Source organism: Cydia splendana, chromosome 14 (genome assembly GCF_910591565.1).
Source record: "Cydia splendana chromosome 14, ilCydSple1.2, whole genome shotgun sequence".
Classification (NCBI taxonomy): domain Eukaryota; kingdom Metazoa; phylum Arthropoda; class Insecta; order Lepidoptera; family Tortricidae; genus Cydia; species Cydia splendana.
This window is the reverse complement of record NC_085973.1, coordinates 1,521,150-1,546,924: the sequence shown is the minus strand read 5'-3', so window position 1 is coordinate 1,546,924 and position 25,775 is coordinate 1,521,150. Positions and strand designations below refer to the sequence as shown.

General features: G+C 38.9%; 1 protein-coding gene across 1 annotated transcript in view; it reads right to left on the bottom strand.

Moving 5' to 3' along the window:
• LOC134797077 (disheveled-associated activator of morphogenesis 1) overlaps positions 1-25,775 on the bottom strand; it is a 117,889-nt gene that overhangs the window by 48,844 nt on the left and 43,270 nt on the right. The window contains exon 4 of the mRNA XM_063769301.1: positions 20,303-20,431. Within this exon, the coding sequence (XP_063625371.1) occupies positions 20,303-20,431 (129 nt within the window). The remainder of the gene's footprint in view (positions 1-20,302; positions 20,432-25,775) is intronic.

Genomic DNA, 25,775 nt, shown 5'->3' with positions numbered 1-25,775 from the left:
GTATTGTATGGTACAGTCGCTATCAGATATATAATATCAAAGCGCCCAACAAAAATCTTTAACAAAACCTCATTAAAGTGCATGTTTAGATATTTTTAAGCGCCTCGGCCGCTCCAATACATCTGATGGCGAATATACGAACGGTACACTTGAACGGTAGAGTTTCTATTGAAGATCGGAACGAATGCGCCCTCCATATTGCTGGAAAGCGTCAGCCTTTGGCCCTCTGACAGTTTCATTACCGTCCGAGCTTTCTACTTACCGACGCGCATACTTAGTAAATCTATAAGTATATCGTCTGCGTAATATGCGTTTACTAGCTATTAGACACAGCTACAGAAAATCTACACTGCCCGTCGACTTGTTAATATTTTTAGCGTTTATATAAATTCATCTTTCGCTTGCCCTTATCCCATTCATTTGGGGTCGGCGCAGCATGTCGTTTTCTTCCATACCTCTCTGTCGCCTGTCATTTCATCATTCACTCAACCTCCTCCACCTTTTCCTCGGTTTTCCTTTCCCGTTACTACATCCCTCTACATTCATTAGTAATACGTTTCTCGCCACATGACGTTCATCTCTCCGCATCACATGCCTAATGACAGTGTCATCATCATCATCATCATCTCAGCCATAAGACGTCCACTGCTGAACATAGGCCTCCCCCTTGGACCTCCATACGTGCCGGTTGGAAGCGACCCGCATCCAGCGTCTTCCGGCGACCTTAACAAGATCGTCTGTCCATCTTGTGGGTGGACGTCCTACATGACAGTGTACCTACGTATAATTAAAAAAAATCGAAAATAGGATAGTTTTATTTACAAGCGCAAGTATAGTACAGTCAGCTACATAAATTTGTTTACAGGGGAGTCTACTATCTCTGCAGCTACAGATAAGATAAAGCTTAAATATTTATGAACTTAATGTTTAAGTCTATTTTTTTTATTGTATCTTTCACCTATCGTTAAAAAAACCGTGCATAGTAAATGTGGCAGTATCACGGTAAATTGCCATTTTTTACGCTTTCAATTCCCAGAAATGGGAATACACAGCTTGTTGACAGTGACTAATCAAGCCAGCTCACATGGGCATGTCAAATATTGTCATACTGTCCACTATTTACATAATACTGATACACGAACAGCGGAATATCTCGTCATATACCTGTTAACCTTATTAATTGAGACCTGTAGAGGAGAACATCCGGACATACGAAAGCATTTTTGCCCAACGTGAACGCTCGGTCAATTAGACGTCTTTTCATAATATACGAGCACGGTCATTGTCTCAGTTACGTATGACGTATCAGTTTACTGCATACATTCTACCATAACTATAGTTCGTTTTTCTTAGCATCAGAAAGAAAGTAAGCGATCTTGACAGTCATGTCTTTTAATTGAAAAAAGCTTTTTCACTTCTCATGCTCAAAAAGTGCACCTTTATGTCGTGCGTAGACGACATAAAATCGCATTTTATGCTCTAGAGCATAAAGTAAAATCATCTATTACGACCCTTATTGACTTAGCAATAAAGTCCAAATTCTGCCATACAAACTGCCAGCCCTGCCGGCGCGCCCACGACCGGCGCTCTCCCGATCGGCGTGCCCCGCGCCTCCGACCGGCCCAAGAACAATTTTCTTTAGTCTTGAATAAATACGTTAAAATAACCTAAAATATTTGATTTTTTGTATATATTCCTCGCAATCGAAGTGAAAAGCAGAGTGTACAACAAGGGCATAAATGTCCATTTTTACCCTCGTCTACTATTTTGGTCTTCGCTTCGCTCAGACCAAAAAATTGCCTCGGGTAAGAATGGGTCACTTTATGCCCTTGTTGTACAATCTACTATTTAAAAATTAGTAACTATAACTTATGAAAGCAGAAGAATATAAATGATCGTATTAAATTCATAATTCATAATATAATCATCAATATCAATATTCATAATACGAGTACATATTTGTCGTGACTTATTTTTAAAACGTGTTTTTCAATCAAAAGGCACATCAAGATTGTTTACCTTATTTCTATGCTAAAAAACGAACGATATTGATAAAAACACTTTAGGAGGGTTACCACGGGTCTCTAAATTGTAAAATTCTGCGTCCCTGTCACTCGAATAATGCGAGAACGATAAAGAGACTTTCTTCACAGATTTTTAGCGACGATAGCCATCCAGCACCCAATCGTCAACACATTCGCACAAAGTTATTTCACAATGTCGGCAGCTTTCTTAGGAAAGTTGCGTCCACTTTGCATACTAGCAACACTGATCTAGTCAAAAGTGGACCTTATGTCAAGGTGAGAAGGTTTAAGAATAGTCAGTTAACATTATGGCACTCTGGGCACTCTGGCGCTTTTCAATGCTTTCAACTCTCAAAACATCCAATGTATTCAGAATTCAAATGTACTTAAGCTGACAAGGGCACTAAAGTATTCGAAAGCCTTCAATACTGAGAAATGTCACAGGTTACGTTATCGGTGACAAGTTATTTGCCATTATGTTAATGTGGAGGTTGCAGGTTTGTGCAAATTGTTTTATTATTGCCTTATTTATAACTTTATGCTGTTCTTGACACGGATGCTTTCTAAGCGAAATGATCAATGTGTTAATTGATATTACATCATCTATTATGAATGTTATAAACGGGTTTGTTCGTAACTTCCAAGAGTTGAACGCGAAGAGTTGTAAAATTAATCAAAAAGGTATTTGGAATATTTTAATGTTAAACTCGTAAATGTCCCTATCTATCAGTTGTATACATTTATAGCAAAATCATGGTAATAATAGTGCATATATCGACAATCGATAATAAACAATAAGTACAATTTAACCCTTTACCAGGCTAAGGGATATTTCCCACATACGGCACTTCAAACATTTGTTCTATTTTCGATGCGTAAGACTGACATTTGATTGTCATTTCTGAACTGTCAGTATAGTAAAGGTTAAATTGAAAACGTTAAAACCAGTAGACCATCAGACGTATCGACGACAGTATAATACGAGTATGTAGATAAGTACTTTTTATATTGTAAAAGTATCCGTTTACGAGAGCACAACGTGCATAAACATATTCATAATTCATAAAAATACCATTATACTCACGAGCAGTTTAAAAACGTACTACAATGAATGAACCAAATGTCAACAAAAATGTCACAACGAAGATGACACAAGGAAGTCACATTTCACTTTATGTTGACTTTTTATTATTCAACCGCGTTTTAACCATGACATTACGACCCAACCGTGCGTGACAACAAAACAAACAAATCCAAATCTAATAATCTCATAAATAAAGAAATCTATAATAATGTTCTTAGCTTTAAAATCTAGAAAGATATAATTTAGTTTAAACACATCTTTAATGAAGATGACACACTTACAGGAAATAAAATTTCACTTGAATGTAAACTTTTTACTTTTTATCGTTAAACCGCATGGCAGCCATGACCATGACCTTACATTACGAACGACCCAACCGTGCGTGACTAAATAAACAAATTCTACCAATTATAAATATTCAGGGATTTTATTAAATCGCCGCTTAACAAGGCAGGGTCGATTTGGCGATCACATGCATCACTTTAAACGTTTTCTATTAAGGGAAACTTGGGGAAAACTAGCATAGTATAAAATTTTATTGTAGGGAAGACCGTCATAGGACAAGAACTCTCGCAGGTATTTGTATACGTACGTCGCTCAGACACAGTCAGAAAGGAAGAGCTTCACTCCTGCTCTACCGACCTTCTGTAAGTGAAGTATGTGTACAAACGCCAGAATTAAAAGCGACGAACGACGGTCTAGCTAGACGGTTAAGTAAAACTGATATTCGATTGTCATCTCGGTCCGTATAGGGGTTAAGGTAACGCCACAATGAAGATGACACAGTTGACACACTAAGGAAGTCGCATTTCACTTTATGTTGTTTTAGTATTAAACCGAATTGTAACCGTGACCTTAGATTACGGGCCAGCCGTGCGCGACCACAAAACAAAGGGTCCCACGACAGTTCGCCTTATCTCGATGTCTGCCGTTCATCCAACTGGTCGGACGCGAGAGACATTCGAGTTCTTACAATTACCAGTGTTACGTGACCTGGGCATCCAAACAAAATTGCAATACACAACTGTGAAACAATTAGATTCAATGTTTGGGCTAACATGCCCTCGGCTCTGCTAACGTTTGGAATAACATCCTTGAATTTGCTTGTCATTATCAATAAGTTTCTCAGTTTCTAGTTTTCCAAATAGTTGACGAAAATTTATGTTTAATGAAGAAAAACTTTCTTCTAACTGAAGATTTTGACACAATGATGCAAATTAAGAGCAACAAGCGTACAATGTTGTTCTTAAAATTTTGTTTTATAAATTAATAAACGAAACCAAAACAGTAAGTTAAAAACGTAGTCCCGTTAGAATCAGTAATGATAAAAAACCTTAAGAAGATAAGACCCTGAACGGAGAGGACGAGCCACCGCCTGCCGAACTACAACGACTGGTCAGCCACTGCGAGAGATCAGGCCTCGCAATAATCATCGGGGCCGACTCCAACGCACACCACCCACTGTGGGGAATGGAGACCAGCAACAACAGAGGTAAGACACTTGTTGAATATCTTGTGACTACTAATCTAAACATTCTAAATATAGGCGCTGAACCAACATTTGTAAACAAACGATGCAGGACGATTATCGACCTGACTCTGGCTTCGGAGGAGGTCAGTGAACTAATTATGGGATGGCAAGTCTCCCAGGAGGCCTCCTGCTCAGACCATAGATGGATTCGCTTCAATCTACTAGCATCTAGAGACACACCAACCGCCCGGAGGAATCCCAGGAAAACGGACCGAGCCACTTTTAGGAAGGTCCTAGGGGAAAGCCTTGACCGGCTTCCACCGAGGGATGACCTTCGGGAACCGGCTCAGATAGAACAGCAGGTAAATATCTTAACTGATACCCTCGTAGACAGCTACCACAAGGCGTGCCCCTTAAAACCACCGGCAAAGACTGCCATAAAGGGTCACCAGTGGTGGGGCCCAGAACTGGAGAGACTCCGGGGGAAAACCAGAAGACTCTTCAACAGGGCCATGAACACAACGGCTGAGGTGGACTGGGATAACTACTACGAAGCCAAGGCCAGGTACAAAAAGAGATTGCGGTACTGGAGATCCCTGTCATGGAGGAACTTCTGCAGCAGCATTGAAACACTTGACCACGCCAACCGGGTAAGGAAAACCTTAGCGCACAAGCCCACATCACAATTGGGCTCACTGCGTAAACCCGATGGCACATACACATCTAGCCCTGCAGAGACCCAACGCCTTCTCCTGGTAACTCACTTTCCAGGATGCGTAAGTCTCGCCGATGCAGATCAGCAGGACGAGGAATACAGTACAACGGACAACAACTGGCAAATGGCGCACAGAGTCGTCACCGCTGAGAAACTCAGGTGGGCCATAGACAGCTTCCATCCCTTCAAGGCGGCTGGTCCGGATGGGATCTTCCCCGCTCTCCTACAGTGGGGTCTAGGACTCATCCAGGAAACCCTGACCGACATCATGGCAGCCTGCCTAGCCTGGGGGTACGTGCCCAGGAGATGGAGAGATGTAAATGTGGTATTCATACCTAAACCAGGTAAGAACGACTACACAGCTGCCAAATCCTTTAGGCCCATCAGTCTCACATCATTCCTGCTGAAGACCTTGGAAAAACTGTGCGACAGGGACCTGAGGGACCGAGCGCTAAAGAACATACCGATGCACAACAACCAGCACGCGTACAGCTCAGGTAAATCTACGGAGTCGGCTCTACACATGGTTGTAAGCCGCATTGAGAGGGCCATCCACGGCAAAGAAATGTGCCTCGGCACTTTCATTGACATAGAGGGCGCTTTTGACAAGACTCACTTTTCCAGTATAGGGAACGCCTTGGAAAGCCACGGCGCTGAACCCGGACTAGTAAAGTGGATCATGAACATGCTAAATCAAAGGACAATAAGGTATGTAGGTGAACCGCAGGCCGTAGCGGCGGTGCGAGGATGCCCTCAAGGGGGAGTTCTGTCACCTCTGTTGTGGAACCTAGTAGTCAACAACCTCATAACCAAACTGAACGAGGAACACTTCTACACAATAGGCTACGCTGATGATCTGGCAATATTAATATCGGGTAAATTTGCCAGTACAGTATGCGACCTCACCCAGGCAGCTCTTCGGATCGTAGAACGCTGGTGTAGAGATTTTGACCTATCAGTTAACCCCACCAAAACAGAAATGGTAATGTTCACCAATAAAAGGGCACTTGGCAACTTTACCAGACCAACACTTTTCCAGACTGAGCTACAGCTGACCGATGAAGTTAAGTACTTAGGGCTAACGCTCGACAGTAAACTCAACTGGAACAATCACATCAACAAACGCATAGACAAGGCGGGAGTAGTCTTCTGGCAGTGCAGAAGGATGATTGGTAGGAGGTGGGGACTCAACCCGAAAATTACCCTTTGGCTCTATAAGACTATAATCCGCCCCCTACTCTGTTACGGTGCTCTGGTTTGGTGGCCAAGAACAAACCTAGGCAACGTACGAGACAAGCTACAAAGACTCCAGAGGCTCGCATGCTCGGCCACCACTGGCTGCACGAGGTCCACTCCGACTGCAGCCATGGAGGTCATGCTAAACCTTTCACCGCTGCACCTACACATACAACAAGAGGCCAGTCTCTCAGCGGTAAGGTTACGAACCCTCAATATATGGTCTAACACCACAGGAGCTCTTCACACAGCATGCCTGGAAAAAGTATACAGCGAATTTCCAGTGCTCATGGCGGGCACGGATCGAATTCACAAACAAGCCATCTTTGACAAAAGGTACAAAATACAATTATTTGAGGACGACAACTACGAAGGACTCAATCCCCGGGAGCTGAGAATCTTCACTGATGGGTCCAAAACAGACAGCGGATCAGGCTCTGGAACCTTTTCAGAAGACCTGAACATGTCAATCACCACTCCGCTAGGAGCCCATAACTCGGTATTCCAGGCTGAGTGCATGGGCATCATTAACGCGGCGGCTGCCATCACTGCAAGGAAGGTAGTAGGATCCTCCATCCGCATACTCTCCGACAGTAGAGCAGTCTTAATGGCCCTAAAAAGCCATATAGTCACATCCAAACTCATACACGAATGCCACGAACGACTAATGGAGGTATGTCAGAACAATAAGATCACCTTACAATGGATCAAAGGACACAGTGGATCCCGAGGTAACGACGCCGCGGACGAGCTCGCCAGACAAGGATCGGGTGCGGGGGCGATTGGCCCGGAACCGATCCTCCCGATACCGTTTAGTAAGGTACGCTCAATGCTGCTGGCACGTACAGGGAAACTACACACAGAACACTGGCTAAACCAAACTGGATGCAGACAGGCCAAGCAAGCCATGCCGAGCATGAACGGTAAGCTCACAAGGGCGCTCCTTCAACTAGGAAAGGTTCGACTGAGTATGGTAACCAGTGTCATAACAGGTCATGGACTTTTTAACAAACATCTTTTTATAACAGGTGTCACAGACAGTCCCCTATGCCGTGGATGCATGGAGGAAGAAGAAACAGCCTCTCACGTGGTGTTGGAATGCAGCGGATTGGCCCCATACAGGGCAAAACATCTCGGATCCCCGAGTGACCTCCCCGAGGTCCTACTCAACATCAAAGGTCTGATAGGATTCCTCGAGGAGCTGGGCTGGCAAGACTAGTCCACCCCCTATCACGCAAAATAGGCGCAAGACGTCGAGTTGCGGAAAATCGCCCGAACTACAATACAATACAAGACCCTGAACGGTACCTACAACATAATGACGAGCAATTATCAAGATGAATGAAGGAAAACTTTGTTCTATTTGGGTAATTGTGACGGCAATTATTCGGGTTAAGAGTTAACAAGCGTACGACGTTTTTTTTGCTATTTCCAAGTAAAGATTTGATGGTATCAAAAAAGAAAAAATACATTTAATAAGAGGCTAATTTGCTGATGAAATATGTTTGTGTCGAGAGTTTCATTTTTAGGCAAGTTTCGCCGAATCTTTACACAGTCGTCAAAACGATTTTTGTAAGATTAATCTCAAGCTCAGTAGCTAGGAGAAACATTATTTCTTATATGGTTAAGCGTTTATTTACGAGTGTTCATATGGTTAGCTCTGGTTTGCAAGATCACAATCGGAAAACACTGGTTCAAATCTTACTTTGAGCAAAACAAACCAACAAATGAAGCTTGCAAAAACGGGTCTAAATGAACACATGGACTGCCCGACTATCGGAACTGATAAATAAATATGAGAAAGGCATGTCAACAATCGTTCACCTACACACCTAACAATTAAACATGTATTTCCTAACGCTAGTTTATTCGTCGCAATGCGGCAATGGACGGCAAGTACACGCAAACATATCGTGTGCCTGTCTACCTACCGAGTACATATATATGTATTTGTATAGTCCGCATCCTCATATATATCGTATATGAGGACTATACCAAGTACATGCAAAAGTATCGAGTTCCTGGGCTACATATCCAGTACGTCTACCACCAGTTTTTACATTGACATAACGCTCACGTCTACGTAATTTACTTTCTGTACATCTCGCTTTCACTAATATGCGAGTACGAGCGAGATGCATAAAAAGTAGTGTCCGACCGAAACATGTTTTTTTGCCGAAACCGAAACCGAATGTTCGGCTTTGGCTCTAGTTTCGGCCGAAACCGAAACCGAAACCGAACCTTTTGTAGACTTGATAAAATCGTTGAAAAAATGTCATAAAACCGCTTTTACACAAATATTATGGGGCTGTCAACACCCAATGTCCTTGAAATTGATGTTAAGCAGTTTTTTAAGAAAATTACTAGAGTTAGACCAAGATAATTCTGCAACGATTTTGATAACACACGCAGTGCGAGTGTTATTTAAACGTCAAAATTTCTATGAAATTATGACGTATAAATAACATTTGCACTAGTAGCACTGCGTATGCTATCAAAATCATTGCAGAATTTTCTTGGTCTAACTCTATTCATTCACCTCACCAGTCAAGCTAACATGTAGATCAGATACAGGGTCAACCAAAAACCAACCGAAAACGCGAGCGCAGCGAGCGCGAAATTTTTTGTTAACAATATCGCAAGGGAAGTAACGGGAGTGGAAAACCGAGAAAAAGGTGGATGGACTGTGTGAGAGATGATATGAAACGAACGCAAGTGAATGATGAGATGACGGGCGAGAGAGAGGTATGGAAGAAAAAGACATGCTGCGCCGACCCCAAATGAATGGGATAAGGGCAAGTGAATGATGATAATCGTAAGGCCGGGTACCGATCTTCACCTGGGCCTAAAAGTCCGAAGTGCCCCAGTGAGGCGAAGTAAAAGCCGTGCTTCAGGCTTCAGGATATTAAGTAGTTGAGCACAGACTCCAACCAATGTCCATTGTATTAAAAAGCGAGACGCGCAGGCCGAGCATGGCGCAGCGAGGCGAACGGCTAAGTTGAAGTAGAGGACATGTGGAACACAAACCAAATGGTAAATTGAGGTAAAAAGTGAGGCTAATGTCGAGCATTCGTATGAAAAACTGCACTGGGGACACTTTTAAGGGTTTTATCTTCGTTTTAATCAATAGTCAGAAAATCAACTTTGCAGTACTACTTGAGCGTAGCCTTTAGCCTCGCTTAAAATTTGCCATTAGAGGTAGATAGGAAAGTGACTGAATAAGAGCGAAAAAGACATCGTTCGACTCGGGCCGAGCTGATACTCGGCCAACGGCTACGTGCGATAGTGCTATCTCATTCACTCCGATACAATGTGTGCGATAGACAGTGTGCGCGTTATAGGTATTGACAGCCTCATAAGACTGCGTCGACCGTCCAGTGGCGCCCTCATTGGTGGAATTGTGTTTTATAATATACCTATACCTGAATCAGTAAATGTAGGTTATTACTATTGTTGTCCTACTTATTCCCCAACTTTTGGTCTTTGTCCGAAGTGCCATTTCGTAAGTATCGGCCCGGCCGAAAGGTTCGGCCGTTTTTTGGCCGAAACCGAAACTACAGCCGAAACATGATTTTTTGGCCGAAACTGGCCGAAACCGAAACCGAACCTTCGGTCGGACACTAATAAAAAGTAAGTTACGTAGACGTGAGCGTATATGTCAATGTCAAAACTGATGGTAGACGTACTTACAGCTGTCTACCCAGGTATATGAGAACTTTACTACACCTATCTTGAGACCACACTTCTTCAGCCAAATTCACTTCGGTTCCTACATTACGGTATTATAAGTACCTACTTACCTTGTTAGATTGTAAATATGAGAGATAAAATTTCGTATTATTTGAATATGCAAAAAAAAAAACACGGAAGCTTAGATTTAATTCTGAAAAATTAACTACATACTTAGGGCACAACAACGTTGCTTATATACCTAAAATTAAAATCTACTGTTATGTCAAATGCATTTATTCTTAAACAGTGATTGATGATTACAGGATGTTCACCACTTATTAATTGAATCTACATCAGCACATGGTTGTCTCCATTATGTCCTGAATCCGATGGTATAAAAACCATGACCTAATAAATGCATAACAAAAGTACCTACTATGATCACCAAACAGAATTGGCAATTAAACACTAAACAAAAAGCGGCTAAGGGCGGGTTGCACCGTGCCCATTTGATGTGCTGATCATGGCTAAAGATGGCGCTAACGAACGCTAACTGCATATTTGGGTTGCACCACGCCTAACGTCTGTTAAAAAGTTACGCTGCCCTTAACCGGTCGTAGACCACTGGTTAACGATTTTACCGCCTGATAAAAATGGCGGCACTTTATTGAATTTGTCCGTATTTCATGAATTTATATTTGATTTTTCAATAATTTTAGGAAATATGTTATTTAAATTATTAAAAAAATGTTAATAACAATAAAATGTGGAGTTTGTAAACGCAAAAACGTGTGACAGTTGACATGAATGGCTCTAAAAGTCATTATAATTGGGAGACGATCCGTCTTTCATAAATACATTAATTTATTTATAGTTTAAAAGAAATGTGCGTGTTTTAAGTTTAAATTGCGTGCAAAATGACTCAAAGTTGGAGTTAAGACCAGATTGACGTTATCACAGGTTAACAAATACGTCCCATCAGATGAAACTCGACGGCATATAATGTCGGCACTACTACTTGTCGCCAGGATGGTCATTAAAACCAATTAGGCTTCTGATTATTGGAATCAAGATAAAAATGATAAATCCTTTGGACAAATCCACCACGGACGAACTATGATATTCGAAAACAGCGAGATGGCACCTATAACCATCTACAAGTCTGCCTCTGAAAATCGTAACCCGCTATAGAAGTGAACTATGTTTAGAACTATAAACGTACATAAAACAAGTTGCGAAATATAAAATCAAGTATTTTGTGAAGTATGGCAAGTGAAGTTTTGTGAAGTGTGGAATGTATTGGGACAATTCCAGACTAGTTGGCATAACTAATAGGTTATAATAAAGTGACAAAAATGTGTAATGCAAAAGTGATTATAATACTTCAACTCCTACTTACTTGGGTTTTATTTGCTTTTACAACATAATCTTATTCATAACCCTAAGAAACAACAACTTTCCAAGTAGGCATGCCGACCGCTGCTTTAGCAGGGATGCCGCTTTCCTAAGTAATAAAAAAAGCTAAAATATATATTACCGTGCCAAGGCGATACTGGCTGCCAAGCTTATTAGAGTAATTATTCTGGAAATATGGAACATACATGAGAACAACTGAGTTGTTTTAAAGGAACTTATAATATGCTTGTCAGATGCAGAAAGGAACAATACCCCTATCTGCATCTGACAAGCATATCTATTGACAAAATTCAAGGTATTCTGTAAGTAGGGCTCTTCCACTATAGTCAAAAAACATTTGCAGTGACTTTAAAAATACAAAGCAACATTTATAAAACTTTAATACAACTACCAATACCTGGGTCAAATAAAATATAATATGGCTTGTCTTCTTGTCACCTGAATTTTATTTGTGTTCAACCAGTCATACATTGAAATATATTTAACCCTAGCCATGTATTGGAAATAATGTTCCAGTACAGTACCTACTGATTAACCTTCCTCAAGTCCCTATATACATAACATTTAAACCTAACATAGGTACCTAAATAGCCCTGAATTTGTCACAAGAAAAGGCCCTCGGTCTGAATAATTTTATTTTATTTGTTTTCCCTCCATACTGGCTTTTTAATTATTTATCTACACCCGAAGAAAATAAAATAGTTAATAAGCAAGTTACCTGTATGACTGAAAATATAATAACTGATAGGTAGGTACCTCCTTAAATATAATTGTAAAATAAATAAGTTCTTTATCTACTCTCCGGGTAACCCTTTACCTCCATTGGTCACTAAACTGCTTAAGTACCTAAAAAGGATAATAGTATGACATGGAAAATAAAGTAGATAAGGTAACTAGCAATATATTTTCTTGTCAAAATTGAAATTCAGGGAATATTTCTAATTGTACTTTATTTTTTGTAACAAGTTTCTTCCGGTTAATTTAATTGTATAATTTGTTGATTTCTTGAATTCATTCACTTGTGTGTAACTTTTATCTTGTATTCCATATCATATGGTGTCAATCTAACCTGAAAAGAAAGCAACATGATATTATTATAAGTCATCATATTCCTCGCGTTTGTCCCGGCATTTTCCACGGCTCATGGGAGCCTGGGGTCCGCTTGGCAACTAATGCTTAGACCAAGCAGTTTTAAATTAAAGTACAAAAGTAACTCAAATGCCTGCTACTAACAGTTATGCATTATTTTGTCAACAATATAATTGGAATTTTTTCCCTAACTATCGTCTTTGCTTCATAGTTGTAGATAGCGTAGTTAGCGCAAGTAATCACTTGTGCATGCTTGTGCTTAGGGCTCTGAAAGGACTGAAAGTAGGAAGCAGCTATAAGCATTAAACTAATAAGATAACTTACCGGGCAATGTCGCTCCTTGTTTGATTCCGACTTTAGCTAGGCCATTCAACAATCGTAGTCAGACATTTCACTTTAGAGTGTTTTTAATATATAACCATAAATATATTCAGGAATGGCTTATATTGTTGAATATTTAGATTTTAAATCTGCAAAGAAAGTGTAGTTCGCGCCTACAAAACTTTTCTCTTTGAGAATTTTGACAACTCAGTTTGGCATTTATGACTGGGTTGCTATATAAAATAAAAATTCTACCATAAAATTTTTGGTAGGAATGCGTTCATAATACGGCAATACGATTACCGATTAGTAATTTTAACGTCCTGTTATTTTATAGTTGGTGCAACGCATTTTATTTAGCAATCGTTAAGACCCCCACGTCAGCGTTAAAATTTAGCGAACCGTGCTTACGTTAGCAGGTGGTTTGGTGCAACCCGCCCTAACTGACTCATTATGAACCATTCAGAGTACTCGTCCTACTTAACTCTGTAACGATAAGGTACTTGACCTTCGAGGCAATCAGAGCTAAAGGTGTCAGCCGTCAGCCGCTACCGAAAATGACAGTAGCACAAGTGGTACTAATGGGCCGACCTTTGGTACAATGACGCATCTGGGCTACAACTAGACCAAATGTCTAAAGGAGGCATACATGAATTGAATACGTTTTAGATGTTTTAAAATGTACCTGATTATTTTGGACGAGAAATATGATGGTCAACATTTTTAACCTTAAAGTTCACGCAATCTGATTTCATCAATATTGGGATTCAAGATTCGGAAATATAATATAGCTGTCTTGAACTGATCACGAGCAGCTAAAAGTGAAATATTACGATATCGTAAATCGTAGGTACCTAATACATGATTCATTCATACCTGATAAAGGTAACATTAGGATTCAGGCTTCCAGATTGATACACAAAATCCGGGCTTCAACATTGATATTTTCTACAGTAATGCAGTCGGCAGCAATGTCGCGAAGCAATAGGTACTACAGCAGTTATGCTGCCAACTTTATTGCTGCTGTTACCTTAAGAATACAAGATACTACGAGATTACAAGCAGCTACATTCTGTATCAACACAGAATATACAGCGGGATATCAATATCAACTAACAAGAAAGCATCGCGTTTGTCAAAGGAATTCCAACAATCCAATATTTAATGCGTGGGACCAACAAGAGCACCTTGGTAGATCGTGACTCTTCGCCAAGTGAAGGCCGGTCGAGGATTGCTGCTTAACTAGAAAACGGGTGCTATTTATATTCGAATATTAATTGGACAGGAAAGATCTAGTGACCTTTGAAGTTGATAAGCTGGTTGATATGTGCATGTTGATGTGATGTATGATGTTATTGTGTGCAGGTTGCAGTTAATTCAATGTAGCATTATAAGTGGCACAAAGCAAGATATTTGTGAATTAGAAACGTAACATATGTACGTATTCGAGAAATAACGAATAGACGGAATTATCCTATAGCATTTATCTCGGTTGATCTTAATTAAAAGATAATGGATAATGTGTCTGAGAACCTCAACCTTAATATATTGGTGATATCGACTAACAAAATAATGTCAACATCAATCTCCTATTGTCGGATAGCTATTACCGAACATCCGAAATCAAACTGCCAAGCAATGATAAATCGGAGTGAAGACGTCAATGAGTACAACCATGATTGATGTATCATCATAGGTGTTAACGTTTTGTCGGCGGGAGAAACCATTAATAACTTCCAAGCTATTCACGAAACAATTTTACTGCAAGTTAACTCCTAGCGTAGCTGGACCTTAAGAGTCGGGCACAAAATGTGGATCTTTATACTCAGTCTTTAGTCATTTTTATAATGGTGTGGTAAGTTTTCCAAATTTTCCAAGGAGATGCCTAAATTTTTCTCGGAAACTGTTATTCATAGTCATTAATTCTGATATTAGTCACTTTTAGCTATTGGTTGCGTTGCAAACAACACCTCACCCGTTTACATCGGCTGTTGACTTTATTTTTATTACTGTAACTACTGTAACTATAATTAAGTATTCTTGCAAATAAATGATATTGATTGATTGATTGATTGATTAGCCCGTTACAATGTCCTACTGCCGGGCAAAGGCCTCCCACCTTGATCTCCCCAAGCTGTTGACTTGACTATAATGGAAATTTTAGTTCAGCCTTAAATATACTGGCCTTATGGTGTAAGTCAGTTAAGCATTATGAAATTTATGAATTACGAATATCATCGGTTCTCTGGTCACTCATATCATGACTCCGCAGGGGTCGAGAGAAAGTGTCTACAATCAGCAAGATTGTATTGTCCAGTCATTGTCAAGAACGCAGAGTCAGCGGCCAAATATGACAGCAGACATGGCTACGGAAACAAGGGAAATCGGAATGATATTTGAAATTTAGAGTCTCACGAATAACAATGTTAGTTTAAATGAAAGTGTTAGGATGACTACATTTTTAGCATTTGCAAAATACGTAACGCAACTTTACATTACGTTGGCGGAACAAATTGACAAAACAGATCAGATCAACCAACAAGAATATCTAATCAAAAACAAAAATATTAGAACTCTTTAGAAACTAGACCGTTTCGTCACGGCTTTATTTATATTTCCCGATACACTACAGATCGCGATAAAAAATGTTAACAGAGCAAATGCCTAACCCAATTACTTATTCGGCATTTTTCGGAATAAGGAAGATATATTATGGAAAAACTCATCGCCTCTGGCAAGACTCAAACCCGTGCCTCTGGTATACCAGCACGCCCGTCTACCAACTCAGCTACCAATGATGCCAGTCTACGGCGAATATGTAGCGCATCCTTCATCTTTATGCCATTCGTTTTTATTTTTGTTTCGCTTTCATTAGCAACATTTAGTTTAGGCCATATATTTTAGCACCTTGTGGTAAAATATCTAGTGATTCTAGCATGTTTTGAACATCAAAGTTGGCAACATTGCTGGCGCCTGCCGGCCAGCTATTATGTCCAGTGAAAGTGATATATTACAGTTACATCACTATCTTTGTAATTAACCCTTCAAGCACTTGACAGAGACAATCAACGTATCTTGGATACGTTTATGCATTATGCAATCGATGCATAACAGAAAATGTAGTTCGGTCGAGATGTGCCGCTTTTGTTTTTAATTGTATCTGTTGTATCTTATAACGAAATTGTTTTTTATGGACCTTTAAGTACCTACCTTATAGCAAGATATGATATCCTTACTTGCAAAGATAGAGAGATACAAGAGAACAGTAAGTTAAATTAGACCAAAATGTTAAATTATGTATAATATTTATTTATTTATACTCTTTATTTATTTTTGGTCTTAAGTTAGGTTTGTTATAATATGAATATAAAAGTAAAATATAAAAACACTTACAAAACAATAAAAAATACATATAAACACATTATAAAAAAATTATTATTTATTTATTATTATTATTTATTATGTACATACTGCCACAAAAACAACCTCACTAAAAAGGACACAAATTGCCAAGTTTAACCCTATATAAGGCATAAGGGTGACAGAAATTATGCAAAATTGAACCCTATCACTTTAAAACAAAGTCAAAGTCACGAGGGAAATATATTTCCTCTGCTTTATAAAGGCTACCGATTTTTAATTGTGAAATGAAACTGACGTCCACATGTTATTGATTATAAGAAGTTCAATATTAATTAAGCATTTTGCGAGCCCATTAAATTTTACGGGTCGTTGTTTATATCTTAAATATCTTAATGTGGTGAAATTTATATTAGCTTCTGATTTACGATATACCATCATCCACGCTGTTACCTGTAGGGCTACCGCCAATACCGAAAATCGTCAATTGCGGGCATTTTTCTCTGTCACTCTAATTACGCCTTCATTGGAGTAAAAGAGTAAGATCCCCGCAATTTGCGAATTTCGGTTTTCGCGGTAGCCCCTCTGACCATTCGTAAACCTTATTGTAAAGAGATAAGATCCATAAATAGTCAGCTGGAATGGTGTTAGTACCTAAGTATAGTCAGCATCGAAGTGATAGGTACAAAGTGGCAAAATATATCGGATTACATCCTTATTTCTTTATTTGACAAAATATAGGCAATTTAGCTTCTGCCCGCGACTTTATCTGCGTGGAAATGATGATGATGATGATTGATAAAAACTGTCCTGTGTAAAGACATAAGATAAGTAGTTTTTATTAATCCGGGGAAAGCCCTACTATCTCAATACTAAATTCATTTAAATCGGTTCAGCGGTAGCGTGAAGACTTGAAGAGGTAGGTAATAGACAGAGATTGACAGAGAAACTTTCGCATTTATGATATTAGTAAGGATAGATATTTGATGTTGTCTGTATCACTCCCATTTAGATCCAGTTTCTAAATCCAAGTTGGTAGTATAATGACCACATTCGATGATATAAACAAGTTGTTAACAGTTTATTATGATAAGATTCCATCAGCTCAGCACGGCTTAATTAATTTTCCGTTAGTTGTTTTTAAGTAAAGCGAAATTGTTATGTCGTAAAATTAATGAGTGTTATGACGTTATGAGACGTTCGTGTTCTGTGGGAACACGGTAAGGAAAGTAAAAGTTGTTTAAAATTGATATAAACTAAACTATCGTTGAAGCTTTGAAGCAAGTGTGTTTAGGTTATACCAAAATATTTTATACAAAAGTCAAAAAGAGTCATTTTAAAGACCGAATTCAGCTCCGAAACCTAACACTGTCTAAGCATAAAACAACTTGCTCGTACTGCTTCAATACCTGCAGAATCATAATAAATAGTTTGAAGAAGAGGCACGCATATATTCTAAGGCCAAAGTATAAGAGTTCCGCTGAGTTCCAAGAGAGGAAATTACCTATCTGTAAATATTAATTTGCAGCTAGTGACATTGTAAATGACTTAGTTACAATCTGGCTGCCATAAACATACTCTGGATGTAATAAACTGGGCCCGCTCATGCAGCGCAGTAGGTACGCCATTAATAAGATATGCGCCCTAAAGATGAAATTAGCTATAAACATCTATCTCCAGCTTGTTAGTCTGGCAAACAAATTTCAGAGTACAAACAGCAACACTCCTAACTGTACATCGGTGGACCTTTATTGCAAAAGGCATAAGGTCCACCGATGTACAGTTAATAGTGTTGGCGATGGTACCTATTAAATAGTTACATTGTAAGAAATGGCGTACTGTATACTCTGGAGTCTGCAGGATATCATAAAGTGGGCACAGCTCACGCAACTCGCCGTACGCCATTAATAAGATAAGGGCAGTTATAATTTGCGCGGCGGTAAATCAAATTAAACGCCACCTACGACGCGTATCGCTCCTGTGCGGGTTGTTATCTGATGCGCGCGCAGGGCTGTTGCTGAGATGGAATCAGAATACACACAAATGTACAAGCGCAATCTGAACAGAGTTTTTAAAGAGTCCATCCATCCATCAGAGACTAGCAAGGGAGCGGAAGAAAAAAACACCAATAAAAACGTACACAACAATAAATCGCTCCTTCGCACCGCTAAGCTACTTCTAGTTTCCTCAAATTTAGCTTCTACTTGGTCTATCCTTTCTCGAAGATAACATTTTATATACTCCCGAAAGTGTCAGCCCTATCCCGCAATGTGCTACTGCGTGAAAGTGGCGACTCCAGCAGGCGCCCGAAAGGCGTGCCTTCCGCACATCTGTCAAAACGACACCAATATGCCTACACCATTTCTACGTTTAGACAATATTATTATAGAGATAATAGGTAACACATAATGTATACTTAACACAATATTAACACAACATAATGATATTAATGATACTAAATCTATATTTTATATTACATCTATAATTCTTAACTATGTACTTGTACCTGATATTCATTATTGAATTGACATAGCTGTAAGTAGGATTACATTGTTACTCGTACGCGATGAGCATGATAGTTTAGTTTCTAGTATTAAGTTCAATGTTTTTGTACGCCGTTTGGTAAAATATAGTGAAACTGTACTTATATAAACTGACCACCACTGTAATTCTACCTATATTTACAAATAAAACACTTACTTACTTACTTACTTACTTACTTACTTATTTTGGTCTACTTCTCTTGTCGACGATGACGTTTATGTTACGGTACCTATTTAGATTTTCTTGTTATTGGTTTCCGCAACTCGACTTCATATATTTATTGCGCCTATTAGGTCGGCACTACTCTTGTCGACCCAACTCGACGAAAAAGCCTGATGGAGACGACCTTCGCTCATGAAGTTATAGATCCTTTGGCGTAACAATCAGCCGTTAGTTTTTGCTACGACTGCTAATTTTAATCGAGAGAAAAGCACGATATGTAAATAAACTGTCGTGTTGCACATACAACTTTTCACCTTAGCAGTGAGGATGTATTAGGAGGAAACAAAATACCTAAGAGAATATGTAAAAGTTATAAATATGAATTAAGTACGCAAAAGTCAATGATGGAATGCGCCAACACGTAACAGAACTATTATGAGAACTAAACATTATTAACATAACATAAGGTGTGAACAATAATGCCAACAATGACGGATGTCCAGCTGATATGTTATTACAAACCGATTAAGAGTCTTAATTAAAGCCCTTCATGATTCAAGCCGACGCGACGTGTGATTCGATTAGAAAGGAAGGCTGCGCGTGCGATCTTCAGGGTTTTTAATTGCGAATTGATGAACTTATTTTGATGGGTGTTGATGGGTGATGGTCTATGTGTTTGTATTACGAAAGGTTTTTATACTATCATAGCGACTAATAACTATACATTATAGGACCTAGTAAAACGGATCAGGCCAGCGAGCATCTCAATTAGGTCCGCAAAAGAGCCAAATTTCAAACGATCTGGACCATGAAATGGAAGCGGAGGCCTGGCCGTGGTCTTCGGATCAAAAAGTCTGGAGACCCCTGCATACCTATATAAGTATTCCATAAATTATGTGAATTTCTTAAGATGTAGAAAACCTAGTAGAACATCGATCGATCGTAAAAACAGTATACGAAAAGCATATCACTGCCTATTCACCAACCCGAATTAACTTCTCTTTCTCTCTCATTTCACTTTTTATCGCAGTTGCATCCTAAAGCAGCTGCTTCTAAGCTCTAATTCCGCTTTAATGTATTATCTAAGACCACCAGACACCATGGCCATAGCAGACCACGCATGGCCATTCCTGGCGACGTTTAGCTAGCATTTTGTTCTCTTCCAACCTGAATGAATGTTTGAACGCATGATTGAATGAATGACTTACCACCAGCTCGGCGAACTTGGCGTCGAGCTCGTCCTGCGGCGGCATGGGATGGGTGGGCGTGACGGCCTGGAGCGCCAGCCCGCCCGTGCCGCCCACCACGCAGTATGTGATCTCTGGAGGCTCATCATTCTGCAAATAAAGATATAAGTTTAAATATTGATGGCCAAATCAAAAGGAGTTGAGACGACAGGTGCTCCTAAGCGGGCTCATCGCCATTCGGTGGGCGAATGTAAGGCACCCTTCTGAAAGGGACTGATCTTAGAGATAATGCTTGTATGAGAGAAAGTGGTTATTGTATATATTATATATGTATATTGAATGAATCACTATTTTTTTACCAATTTAAGCAGGAATTTGTTATACTACCAGACGTTCTTCAAGATAACACAGTCTCGCAACATATAAAACTGCCTTTAAAACCGTAGTATCACCATTACCAGCAAAATGTCAAATCCATAAAGACAAAATAATACATTACAAGTGAAAACTTTCTTCACTTGTGCGCTATCGAAAATACTTTACGAAATTATGCAACGTCCTGCCATTGATTATCATTTAAATTTACGACCATTGTAAATTCACGCAATACCAAGATGAAGAGATAAATTTTCAGAAAGATCGATTTGTCCACGAAATGATATACCGTCCACTGTTAACTGACATATCTTAAACTTTATTACAAAGGCATAAGATTATTAAGATTCAACTGATGGTCAGTTGTTGTTACAATATACAAGAATCCGAATTTAAATTGCAAAGGAACACAAGGAAGAGCAAGACAGTTCCTTAAACGGCGTACAGCTAATAAGGAAACAAGGTGGACGGAAAGAAAAAGAAGTAATGGCTGTTGCAATCAGAGTCGAACTACACAAATTGCCGTAATCGGTAATTAACTGTCACAAGACACTTGAATGTTAGTACAGCGAGACAGAAAAAGTTACACTTGATATATCGATAATTCAAGATAGTTGCCTAGGCCATTATTAGTTCTTGGTGACATGAATACTGATGTTATTGATCATCAGGCAAAGAATTTAATTTGGTAAAAATATACATTGACACTAATTACAACACAGCAGATACACCTAATCAAAATCAAATACGTACCTACACCTAAATACCCTTTTTTGAAATTATTATAAATGTCAGATCTTGGTAAGTAATGAAAGGACAGCTCGCCGAAGATTACTGGATGATGTATTTAGAGTCGATAGTTGCCATTGTTATAGACGAACTAGAAATGTACTACGAATGCGCATTAACAATGTTCAGGATGGTGAAATGCTGATTATCAGAGAACTTATTATTTACAGTGTTACCAACGTTTTCAATACCACCATACCTAGAACCAATATTTATAAAAGCATTATTTTAAATACGATACCAGTTCCCAGAAACGATTCATAAGTCTTAAGTTGATTTTACCACTTCAAATAATGTGTAACTTAAAATGTATGCACTTTAAATGCTCCCTAAACTACTATGCAAGCTTTGAGTCATCAACTCAAGCCTAAAAAAAACAGAACGTGACTATTGCTTGAGTTAAGATGGTCTGCGAGAAACATTATCATGAAATATAAGCGATCTTAACGGGTTATGAGTCAGCGGCCAATTCCGATCCTTTTACGGCGCCGGGACACAATTCCTTGAATTGTCGCGTGCGTCTCGCGAAACTGTTAAGAGTAGTCAGGGTTGACACTCTATGGTTAAGTATAATTATCATTATTCGACCTTTAGCTATTTAAAATGTTGGTACCTAATGTACCTATCTCAAATCTAACATGTTATATTTTATAAATGATGATATTCACACAGAATACTACATCTTTGTGCTTCCTACCTACTTGTTATAAATTCTATACGTAAGAGACTGAATAACGTTTTTACACCGTGTTTTTATTGAATTCCGCTAACTTCGGGGTATGGTTAAGTACGTTTAAGAGAACTAAATGGCATAGCTAATTAAAAAAAAAACTTTTTTTTGCTTTTTTTTTGTAAAAAAAAATTTAGTTTAAAAAGTAATTAAATGTAGCATATAGCCTTGTTGTAACACGGGCATTACATTTAACTCAACCAAACAATTGAAATCTGTGACATATCAATGTTATTTCGAACATCGATCGACCGAGATTGTACTTAAGTTTAGTAGCAAATGTTGAACTCATTCTAAACACTAATCAATATGTAACTCGGCCCTAAGGCAAGTGTACACGCTTGTAGAGGCCTTATAGGAAAAAAATAAATTATTGATTATCTCCGAAATGGAGTTAATTAGAATATCGGGATCTTTGAGAAAGTTACTTGTTTAAGCTCAGAAGTGCACCCTTGAAATTAACGGAAATAAAAAAAACACGGTGTATATTTGAAAATACACTAGTCGATTTAAATTATAATATACATAATATTAGTCACATGGAAAAACAAAGAGAACAATATGTAGAAAAGAGCAAACTGCAAATATACTTTATCTCGTAAATAAATAAAACGGAACCGTGAACTAGATGCTTTAATAAAATAATACAAAGTAAAGAAACAACAGAAATTTTGTTTGAACAATTATCTATTTGAGCATTGCACAACATCCACCTGCCTTCCATTCTACCTACTTCTACAATATTTCATAATTAAACGCAATCTTAGCAGGTACCTACTTTACCTCCTAGGTACTATAACTTTAAACATATTCATAACATTTGTTTTATTTTTACAAGAGGACGTTGTGATCTGCAATCAGCAGATCATCACCGTAAACTTTATAACCCCGGATCCAGAAGGAAAGGTAGGCCGAAGAGAGTTAACGACCTTGAGTACCGCAATGTTTCTGAAGTCAGCCAGGAAAGCAGACTCCACCATCAGAAACAGATGGGTATAATAATAGCCAAGATTGAGAAAAAGGGGTGGGGGACATTGTATGATCCTGAACACTCTTAACACTTACACACCTATTCCTTGGCCTTAAAGGGAATTTATTATAAAATATGTACGTGTATATTTCACCTTAAATAGCAATAAACTTGCAACAATACTTAACAAGCTTGACACAGAAAGCGATAACCCTTTTCACAAAAGTGAAGCTTATATTCGTCGATGATTTCACCGACGTCTGCTGCTAAATTATTTACGCTCATAAGGGCAGAATGCAGTAAATTTGCGACGCTAACCAAACATTACAACTTGAAAGCTATAAGTATTCATAACAACGGCATCCTCGGAACCAGTTCTCTGATCAAACATAGTGTTAGACATCAAAAGGGGCCGCTTCAAACGTGCATACAGTTCTTGGAAACTTTTGTAAAGTCTATTAGCTGTTAAGGGAAGCCAATTATCGTATCTTTTTAGACAGACTTTAAAAAGACAGACAGGGGGTTTTCAGTTCGTCGGAATCTTTGTTTTTTTGTTCATGCATGTTATCCGAATCCTCGGAGGCCGTTGGAACAATTTGGGAAAATATTTTTTTGCTTAATAGTTGGTCCATTGTCGGTCCAGGTCAGTATTATGGTCAGCATAAAATGTGTAAGGCCATGGTCTAATATGTTTGAAGTATTATGCTGCGTGCACGTGCAGTGTCATGTTTTCCAAGCATGTTGCTGTCTTCCCATACGATGTGACGCTATACAGCCACCATCAAATAGTAACAGCAAAAGTGGCCAAATTTATCGGTATACCTACATACTTATTTATACGGAAACACAGGTTTTTTACGAGATATTTGACTACTTTGGCCGTCACCATCTATTTGATGCTGTCCCTATTTACTATCTATGCAACGTAAGGTATTAACCGAAAACCAAGGCCATAAAAACGACACAGTAATTTATACTACGTCAACTATCGGTGTGTTCACTTAATACTAGTGTTAAAACTTACATGCAAAGCGAGGCTAAGCTTTCTTTTCAGCGTAAAAAATCCCTTGGTATGCTTCTTCGTGTCTATGCAACTCATGATCACCAGTCATATGTCCACACTTCCCTACAATATGCACGCACTGATGTATGCGACATGCGATATGCGCGGAACGATCACTGCACAATGCCCTGGCGCCGGTATTATGTCTCAATACTCTCAATCAATTTGACAACTGGAGCGGTATTCGATTTTATTCAATGTCGGGTCGTGACATGCCAACTTGGTTTGACAATCAAGTTTTACTGTAAGTGATAATGTGATACAAATGAAACAGGGCCTGGATGGTTCCTTGAGACGTATATTTGAATCTTCCAGAAACTCGTATATCATATCGGAACTGAGATTACAAGATCCAGTAACCTTTGGAACAGTTGAGTCTACGGACAATTGTAGGCTTTATGACGTTACAATTATTTCGGTTCTAGTTTCATTTAATATGCAATTTAATTTCCGAATATGGTCAGTAAACACTTTTGATGATGGTAGTCGCACTAGTTCCATGAAACGATTGATATCAGAGAGTTTTCGTCCACCTTATTTCTTAGAACACAATTTTGAAGAAAATTCTCGACTCTCTTGGCATATTGGACACTTCCGATTGTTCAGTACTGGTTCCGGAGTACTGCAAAAATGTGTCCAAAGAAATTAGGCGCCCGAGCACTTGTACTTGACCTTCAAATTAAACATCTCAAGCCACTCGCACTTCCGAATTCAACAGTATCACATGCAGCCATTTCACATTTAACTCAAAACCAAAGTCGAATACCGGTCCTGCGTCCGCGCACGATTTCCGTTCGATATATTGTCTCGATGAAGCATTAATTGACGTCTAATTACACTGCCCGTCGCGACTTGAATAGCCCTTTAGGAATTCTTTGTCTGCTGGATAGTTCACGTGTGTTCTTGTAGGTGCAGCGAGTGCGGGTTGACCAGTGTAATGTGGTCTTGAGATCTAACTATGTGTGGAAAAAAACACCAGTTTTTGGAATCCGTTCTTTAAGGACTCGATTCAGATTTTTAAGACTCTAATCCTTATGTTAAATCTGGAACCATTTTAAGTATAAGTTAATTATGCCTTCGTAAGGTATAAGATAATTATGCCTTCTGTAGAGAAACCTTTTTCTAGGGAAAACAAAGTACTTTTTTAATCAGGATGGGTTCTTTACATACAATTTATGGTACTGAAAAAAAAAAACAATATATTTGCCATTGTGACTCAAGCTTCAAACAGAGTAGTGCTTTAGAGTTACATGCCAAAATATTAGACAAAAGGCTCGAAGCTCGAGGCTTGAGGCTTATTCTTGACAGGCCAAATTATACAGCTTCTGAACCTACTTGCTCGCCTATTCTCGGCAAGCGTTTGAAGCAACTTCTGCTCCTTTAATCTATCAACATAGAAATATAACGTCATGTGCCTTAAAAGAAACCACGTCTCTTCCGCCGTTTCACGTTTAAAGTGGTTAATGACTTCGATAAGTGCAACGTGACTTTGACCTTGTTTATGTATTTCATAAATGGTTACCAACAAAAGGAACCAATCAGCGTTATCCGTTTCGTCAATCAAATG